The 9,409-nt window shown below is 48.2% G+C and overlaps 1 protein-coding gene across 1 annotated transcript; it reads right to left on the bottom strand.

Moving 5' to 3' along the window:
* Positions 1-3,423: 3,423 nt before the first annotated feature.
* LOC104375721 (transmembrane protein 151B) lies at positions 3,424-5,821 on the bottom strand. The gene is given in 3 exon segments (XM_009982137.2): positions 3,424-3,696; positions 3,698-4,855; positions 5,786-5,821. Coding segments are annotated over 3 exon segments (1,467 nt in total).
* Positions 5,822-9,409: the final 3,588 nt, after the last annotated feature.

Here is a 9,409-nt window from a genome sequence, read left to right as displayed (position 1 = left end):
CCGCTCCATTCTCTGACTTGGGATTTGAAGAGCAGCATTATTCGCTCCACTGCCAGGGGACAGCTCTCTCATCCTGCCTCAGGAAGCTGCGGCAATGGTAAGAGCGACGATGAAGCAGCATTCAAGTGTCGCAGGAGTAGCTCTGCTCTACAGTGTAGGAGACCCAGGATGGCTGTTCAAGTGCTTTCTGAGTGAGTGATCTGTTGAAACCAGCATATTCAGCCCCAGGCCAGAACAGGAGCTGCTCCCAGCTTTTCAGTCACCACCAGAGGCTACCACAAGTGACAGGAGGGAGCTCCATGCATGTGTGGGCTTTTGCAGCTTAGGGATGGCTTCTCAAATAAATGCCCTGAAGTTGGGCCAGAACACAAGGAGTGAGGAAGCAGAAACCCTCTGGGCTTTCCAAACCCTGCCAAGGACACAGCTTGAGAGCTGCTGGATATTACAGTGGCTTTTGAGGACACTGAAAAGGTTAAACTAGGTATAAATTGTTTCCTTTCTCTGCCCAACCCATCATAATAATAGGATTGCCAGAGCTTGTTCATATTGGATAATAATATTGTTTAACATGGCCACTTCTGAAGACCCAAATACAAGTCTCCATCTTGAAATACATATGGGACCAAACTGGCCATGCCAAGACCTTGAACATGGTATTTAAAGCCACAGGTGGCTGTAGCAGCTACAGCAGAGACTAAAACTCATCCTGCCTGTGTCTGGACTAAGCTTGCCATAACTGAGTTATGCTGCTCATTTGGGAATTATTTTAGCTGCAGCTGAACTCTGTTCTCTTTTAATTTATATTATTCTACCATCTCTTCCTTTCTCCTTTCTTGTCTTCCTCCCTACCACCTCCTTCTGTAAGGAATTGTGTTGAAATATTCCAGCATCTCTGTTTTGTGGAGTTTCAGCCACCTCCAGCTCTTACATCTTCCATATGTGCTGCTTTTAACTTTCTGTGTGAAGGAGGATAGGGGCAGGGAACTGTATAAAAGAGTTGCATTTACTCTGTCTTCAGAATATAAGTAAATCAGGGATGAGTCTGAGCTTTGAGTTCAGGCCTGATCCTTTCCTAGTTGCCAAACTCTCCCAGCTCTGCCTAGCGGTGTTAGGTGGCACAGTGCAGATCAGGGCTAGGACTGGATCACTGTAGGGTGGATCTAAGTTTGGATTTTTTAATTTTTTTTTTTATTTTAAGTTTCAGTGTTATCCAGTTTGGCCCCAGCCCAACCATAATCATTATGCCAAGCCCAAACCTGGTTCCTCCATGTGTTTAGAATGGTTATACTTTTTTAGAGGTGATAAACTAACACATCATATGTGTTCTCTATCTTTTGCAATAAATGCCAAGCTGTCAGAATGAAAATGTCACAGAAATCATACATAAAGTATTTACATTAAAAAAGATCAACTCACACAAATTTAAACAACCTTTCTGAGGGTGCCACCATTTGCAGCAGGTTAGCCAGGTATTGCAAATATTTCTATTTCTGGAGTTGAAATAAACACAGCACATCCAAATGGAGTCATCAAACCAAAACAAAATCTATTTAACATGGTGCAACAGTCAATGCCATAAGAAATCACCATATAAGTATGCAGAGTTATATATAATCTACACACACTAGTAAGACTTTACAATCTTGTATTACATTTAGATACACACAGAACGGATTTGGGAGGAAGCATTTGTTGCCAGCCCCTCTGGGGGCTCGGTTTCTTACCTACTTAACTGTAAGGAGTGACAACACTTTGTTTTTGAACGTGATGGTATTGCGATCGTATTGCATTCTTCTGTGAGTCATGGTGGACAATTCCGCCATCCACACGACAAAATGGTTCGACGCTTGCTCAGTGTATGACCATCCCTTGTGGGATGGAGGTTTGGCATGTGCGAGGTCCCTGGTGGGTGCTCCATGTGGCTATAGGCTCCTTGGGTCAGTCTCTGGCTCTCGGGGTTCTCTGGCTGGGCCAGGAGGGCAGCCCACAGCCCAGAGTGCAGCAGTCTGCTCTGCCAGGACCGGACACCTTCTGGGTTTGGCATTGCTGGGACTAATCTGACAGTTTCCGGAAAGTGCTGCACCTGCTCTGAGGGAAGCCTTGCGGGAAGAGCCTGGAGCCTTGGCAGGAGCGGCTGGTGGGGCTGGCTCCCAGCTGTGCTCCCTGCCTGGGGCTGGGGTGGCTCACATCCCGTCTGGGAAGGTGGGAAGGAGGCAGTGGGCTACCAGCCAAAAGCCCTCCCCAGGGCACTCGGAAAGCTGAAAGATAACGTAGAGCAGTCCTGCAACTGCTTTAATAGACGCTGTGGGCGGAAGAGCTTCCTAACAACTCCAGACTACTGGTGGGAGGGTTAATACCATATTTACCTTTCTGTCTCCAGTCCCTCTTCCCTTGTCCAGCCTGTGCTGCTCTGAGCAAGTGGTAGGAATGAAACAAGCACAAACCAGACCCACAGTCCTAAAAATAGTAGCACTAACAGGGCACTGATCTACATTACGACTCTCAACGATTGCTAACAGGGCTGGAGCTGGACAAGGTTAACTACAGCTGGAAATGCAGCAGTGTCTCTGCTGCAGACCAGGCAGGGTGAGGTGAGCAAAGAGCTTTTTGCTTTATTGGTGTATGTTGCTGCTCTGGGAAGAAAGTCCTCAGCACCCCTCAGGGGCATAGCCTGTGGTTGTGTCAGCAGTCAGTGACATCTGTGCTGTGAATACCTTCTTTTTTGCCCCATGGAAGGCCAATGCACCCTGAAAGACTCCTCACCAGCAAAACCCCAGAAAGACTGGAAAGTGGAAGTGACAAAACTGAAAAAAGAGGAAGATGAGGGTAAAGCGAGAGGAGGAGGACATGAAGAAAGGAGAGGACAAATGACAGAAGAAGAGGAAAAAAGACTGGTGAAAATAAAATAAATTAAAACAGCACCTCGTTTGGGGTTTGCAGGAGGTGACTCAGCGCCTGCAGATCTGGATTCTCCTTCTGACTTGACTCTGGCTGGCTGTGTGCCTTTCGCCTTGCTCTAGCTGAGCTTCTTACCTTGCAGGGCATCCAAAAGGGCAAATACACTGCAAAGCACTGGCTTTATAAATCCTCCAGCAGCAACAGCGGTCAAATGCTGTGGATGAAACGTAAAAAAAAAAGACTGAGGGTGGGATGGGAGGAGAGGCAGGGAACCGAGGAGCAGAGAAAGGGTGAGGAGTGAGGGGAACAAAAGACTACAGAGACCAGCTGAAGAAGGGGGAGAGGCTCTTGGAAATGAGGTTAGCTGTCGGTTGGAGTGACTATGTCCTCTTGCAATGGCGGGAGGAAGAGCTGAAGCTCGGCTTGCTGACCCACTGCGGAGATGGACGCTTGCAGGGTCCCTGCCAGCAGCACCTCTGCGAGCCCTGTCCTGGGGTGGAGGAGCCAGGAAACCACAGAGACCTGTCACAGAGAGGTTTCTAGACAGGAGGAGCGCCTGACGTAGAAATGCCGCCCGTCGTGCCCCTCTGGCCTGTGCACAATCAGGACAGGGAAGAAGCGGGCGTCATGGTAGGTTGGAGGGTTTTCGTTGACAGCCAGCTGGCTGGAGTAGGAGCAGCACCGCTCGTCCTGGCAGCCCCGGTCCGTCATGCTGCTGCTGCGGCTCCTCCAGAGGCCTGTCCTGTGGGAGCCGTGGACGCGGCAGAGGGAGAAGCGGCTGGTGTTGAGGGAGAGGCGGGGAGTTGCCACTGCAGCTGTGGAAAGCGTGGCGGGAGAAGATGGAGGAGGTGCTGGAGGTACGGTTGCAGCGCTCGCAGCCGTGGGCTGTTTCGCCGTACCGGCACACCGCGTAGCTGTTGTAGGGTGGGGAGTTGGCCAGGTCCATGAGCATGGCCTCCGAGTAGCTGGGGATCAGCTGCCGGTTGGTGCAGATGTGCCACTCCAGCTCGGTGCTGTCCTGCGTGGCGTCTCGGGGCATGCGGTACCGGTACAAGGGCTCCTCCGCTGCAGCAGGTGCTGTGTACTCCAGGCCCAGCAGCTTCTCCACGTGGTAGTGGACGTAAGCAGTCCGATACTCTATGAGCACCCTGAGTGGCCACGAGATCATCAGGATAGCTGCCACCCAGAAAGCATAGTGGGACACATACCACGGGAGGTGATCCGGGTCCCCGTAGGCCATCATGAGCTCTTTAAAGTCCACATTTTTGAGCTGCATGCCTTCCCTCACCTCCATGTAGTCATCCAGCCCCTCAATCTCTGTGAAGAAGTGAGCCCTTTGAGTCAGGTAAGAGTTCTCAGACTCAATGTTGGCAAAGCTGAAGCACTTGGTGAACCTCAGCTTGGTGGCTGTGTAGCTCTCTAGACCCAGGAGCTCCTTAGAGATGTCCTTGTATCCACAGTGAGAGTAGTCAAACTCAGCTTCAGCCACATGGGTATTGACCCTCTCATGGTAGACTTGCGTGGTGGTGTAGGCATCACCGTTGCGGTACCGGGTCACCTGCCGGGTTCGCCGCACAAAGTGGTAGCTGATGGCCTTCCACCAGATGCACGGAGTGGCTTGCTGCATGCGGTTGATGCATTCATAGACACTGTCCACATCCGCCTTGTACTGCAGCTCTCTCTTGACATGGCAGTGCCAACACTCCACTAGGTACACCACGTACAGCATAGAGAGGAAGGCCAGTGGGATATAGACATAGCCATCCGAGCATGGGCTGTCATGGTAGATCATGGACTTGCCCTTGAAGGAGCTATCGAAGCTGAGCTTGGTGACCCGGGCCAGCTGACACCAGGCCACCGCACCCAGACAGCCGTACATGAGGATGGAGAGGAGGAGGCATTTCCAGTGGGACTCTCTGCACATGCAGGCGCTCAGAGACTGCTTCACTGGACGTTGCTTCAATCACACCAGGGAGGGGGAGAGAAAGACAAAGAAAGAGCAAGGAACCTGTCAGTCACACCGCTTTTCACAATGCACACTGTGACTGTTGCCTTCAAGACTGCATCTGGCTTTGCTCTCAACCGCCTGAGGGATGGGACACCACCCTACTTAATATAAATGTGAATATAAACAGAAACACCACGCCAGGGACAGAAGTCTCTGGACAAAACTCCTTCCTTGCTTCCTTCTGGCTCTGGGAAGGGAAGTTTTTCGTGCAGCAGTGACTCACTGTTCCCGCACCCTGGTCAGACAGGCCCCTCAGCAGGGGGTGAGACAGATGCCCATCTCCTTCTTCCTGCCTAGACTAAGCATCATCTACACACCCGGCCATCTTCCGAGGCTGAGAGGGTTTCACAGCATGTGAACAGCCGAAAGTGCAGGGCTGTGGACTTGCTCCTTTGCTTTGCGAGTGCCCAGTGCCTGGGCTCCCACCCAGTGATGCTGGGAAGGCTTGGGAGCAGCGTCTGTCGCAGGGCCACAGCCCCATGGGGTCGTGCCAGCAGAGGGGAACCAGCACTCCATGGAGCTGGAGCTGCTGCCTGACTCAGAGCTGACTCACACTCAACCCTGAAACCTACCAAATGATCGACACCATTTTTCTTGGAGGTGAGCCATCAGGAAAATTACTAGATTCAAGCATATTTAGTTGAAAAAATTGTCAGGATTACAGCATGGTGCAGCATAGCTTCAGGCTGGATAGAAGACTAGCTTCGACCTAAAATACCTGAAAGCTTAAGCATTGGAGCTAAGGGTGTATGCGTGAATATTTAAAATGTAGCACATCCCTTTCTTTCAAGTCCCAAAAGTCAGGCTGGGAGTAGAGCTGGAGTTCGCGCTCTCGTACTCCTGCTGCGTCTCTTGAGACAGTGTGATTGCAGTCCTTACCCCAGCCATGGTGCAGTGAATCAGCTGCATAGTCATGTTATGTTGGGCTGTAATAAAAAATGCCAAATCGAGCCAAGCAGCTAGCGGAAACGGAGTTGTCTCCCTGCAAAGAGCGGCAGCAGCATGAGTTACATCACTGGCTGGCAGCCACCCGTCTGTAGGAAGTGCGTGAAGCAAGACCCCCTGCAGCCCTGATAGGTAATGTAGAGGGCTGCCTGCATCCCTCTCGTTACCACCATCCTTTGCCTCCCCCCTAACTCTGAGGAAATGACAGTGAGAAAGCAGATACACACTGATACTCATGCATCATCATGCCCTCTGCTGAGCCTGATTTCATGCAAAAATAGAAGCACACTGTTACTCCTTCTCCCAAGGGGCCACCTCTAATGCATCAACTGTTCCATAGATGCTAACAGATGCTAAGTTTGGGAAACGTCTTCTCTCTTTCTCTAGGGATAAGTTCTCCTCTAGTATAGCTTATCTCGGACTCACAGCAGTTAGGATTCAGTAAGTAATCTCGAACCAGCAAGGAATTTAAGGAGCAGCATCTTATGACTCTGGAAATAATAGCATGGTGCCACTAGAAAGAAGAGTTTACTGTCTTCTCAATGAGATCGAAGTGTTGGCATCTAACCTTGCAAGACTGTAAGGTCAGATTTAATACTGCTTTTTTTTTTTTTTTTTCTGGGACAGAGAACCACTTCTGAGTAACTATAGAGGGTGTTATGGCTTGCTGTGAGCACTGCCAAACTAGACTTCATGGGGTTTGGTTCTGATTTCGTAGCTTCTAATCTGACACTGTATAAGTGTAGAGTAATTTTATCGATTTTAGAGACTGACACCAGTATTCATCTGCTGGGACTAAGGGCAGAATCTGGCCCCTGATTCTTCCTGATGCATCCAGAAGGAATCTGTAAAGAATTTCTATTCTTATCCCAACACTTCCGTATGTGTGTACATGTCAGAATAAAGAATCGCTATTCTGGGCTGTATGCTCTTTACAGTGGCCAAAATGGGTGTAGAGAAGGTAAGTGTGTTACAAAGGACACGCTACATAACTTTTCTGTAGGTAGGGCAGTGAAAAGACCTTAGTATGGGTAAGAATAAGGCTTTTTTCTTTAGCGTTTTGCAGGAAACCTTGAGGAAAGCCACAAAGTGGCTTCAGGCAGTCCTCAAATTAGCTGACAAATAATGTATGGGAGTTTTCTGAGTCTATGTGCAGTCATGGAGAGTTTAATCTCTTGAAACTCTTGTCAAATACCCACTGCTCTGTTGCAGTATGTTTACTGCCCCAATGTACACTGGACCCTGGGTCAGAGCCCCAGGCTCTCCTGATTCGTGGGAACTCCACCAAGAATCACTGTCTTCTATTCTTTGTATCTTCTTGACACAGAACTAGAATTTTTAAGTGCTATAGTAATGCAAATATATAGATTGTGACAAAGAATTACAAACCTCTACTCTTTTTTTCCCCTGAAGGTTTTCTGAGGTGAAGAAAATTCTAAAAATGAACATCTCTCTACTCTAGCCACTGAGACTGACCAGAAGAAAACAGCTGGGCAATATTCTAACACAGGAATTTAACTGAATTAATTCACTCTCAAGTTTCCACAGGTACCTCTCATGTAAGCTCACATACGGTTAATACTGTGAAGAATGCCAGTGGACCCAGTAAAAGATGTCCAGTAGTCAGTTTCAATGTAAGGTGAGTGCTCAAGTACTCCATGCAGCTCCAGGAACTCCATTTTTTTCTATGACTTGTTCGAAGTGCTGTCAGCCTGGCCCTGGGCACAGCCATGCAAGAGGGCTGTCCTACATCAGTTAAGGCACTGTTTGCCAAAGGCACTGCAATCCCCACCTTCCCTTTATCTCACTTCCCTTGACTAACAACTCCTCTGCTCTCTGCATCTCTGTGGTCTAACTTACAACCCACAGGTTGGTTTCTGCCCAAGGGGTGATTCAACCAGCCTTGCTGGTTAGGGCTATCAGTGGCCATATCGGAGCAGGCAAATGCCTTCTAATGTGCTTAGCTCCATGAAATGCCATCTTCTCTTTGGGGGAAGAGATGGCTCTGGTCTCACCAGTCCTGGAGCAGCACCAGGCTGGGCTGGTAGCAGCTCAGGGGCATGGTGGTACAAGATGACATTTCTGTACGAGTCCTCTGGAGACACTTCAAAATGATCTTCAACCCATTGCACTAAAAGGGCTGGATCAGCCTGAGCCAGATTACTTCCGCTATTGTCACTGCAGCCTGTAAAATATGCATCTTCTCTCCTCCTTGCATTAGTGAAGACATGCAGCCATAGAGCCCACTCCACATCTCTCTGATTCACTCATTTGCCAGTCCTGTTCAGCAGGGCCTCTGTGTTCAAAACCCTTTGGGAAAAACACAATTCTTTCCTTCCAGCTCTTCTAACCCACTGTCTCATACCCTCCTTTGTTCCTAAGCAGATCCCACTCTTCACAGGTCCTCAGTTATAAAAGGATCTCTCTTCCAGAGTCTACTCCCACAGCTGTCCCTCCTATTTCAAGTTCTGAATACATTTATTTGGCCTATATCACCTTATTTCTCCTTCCCTTTGCTGGCATAATTACTTAACAAAATTATACGATTAGAAACACTATTAGAGTGTTTGTAAGATAGACATGAAAAAGAACATAATTACAATAAAAGTATCAGACATTCAAATATCTAATAAGGAAATATATCTTTCCATCTCTCTCTGCATAACAAATTCATTAATATGTTAAACCAGTGGCTCCTAGACTTTATTAATTAACATATCACCTTCTTGCAAGAATGATGTTTGTGGTACTACGTGGAATTTTCTCCTTTCCGTGCACAGCGTTACAGATCGAAACAGGGCAAGCTTGTATTTCTGGATGTGTACAATAAATGCTTAAGGAAACTAATAATTTCCATGATAACTTGGGCCAGCCAGTGAACGGGAGTTGCGTCCTTTGAGGAATGCTGCGGGATCTGTGTTGTTTTGATGTGGAACAAAAGCATAACCCCTGGAAAATGTTAATAGAGAAACATAATTAAAGAAAGCAAAGACAGAGAGCCTGACAGAAAGTCAGAGCCAAAGATTGTCCCAGAGTAGACAGCGGCTCAGTCACCAGGCATTTTGCCTGCGAGCTAGGGAGCATGGATTTTGGTCTCTAACCCAAATCAAGAGACATATCCTTCCTCTCCTGTGTGTTGAGGGCTTTGCTTTGGGATTTGCTTCCAGTGTCGACCCGAGAAACCTCCTAACAGAAGATTAAATGAGGCACAGGTTGCCCAGAGAAGTTGTGGATGTCCCATCACTGGAAGCGTTCAAGGTCAGGTTAGATGGGGCTTTGAGGACCCTACCTAGTCCAAGATGTCTCTGCCTATGGCACAGGGATTGGACTAGATGATCTTTGAAGGTCCCTTCTGAACCAAACTGTTCTGTGATTCTACAACCACTTCTTTGAAGAGGGATGGCTTTGACAAATCAAATATTTCACCCAAAAGATCCCAACTAGCTCTGATGACAGTACAAATTGTAAAAAATCTCCTGTTTGGGATGGAATGCTGTGAAGAAGCACAGCTGAGCTGTCAGTATTATTGTTTATGAATTTCAAGCCGTGTTAAAAACA

Source organism: Tauraco erythrolophus, chromosome 6 (genome assembly GCF_009769465.1).
Source record: "Tauraco erythrolophus isolate bTauEry1 chromosome 6, bTauEry1.pri, whole genome shotgun sequence".
Taxonomy (NCBI): domain Eukaryota; kingdom Metazoa; phylum Chordata; class Aves; order Musophagiformes; family Musophagidae; genus Tauraco; species Tauraco erythrolophus.
The sequence above is the reverse complement of the archived record's forward strand: the minus strand, read 5'-3'. Positions and strand labels throughout refer to the sequence as shown.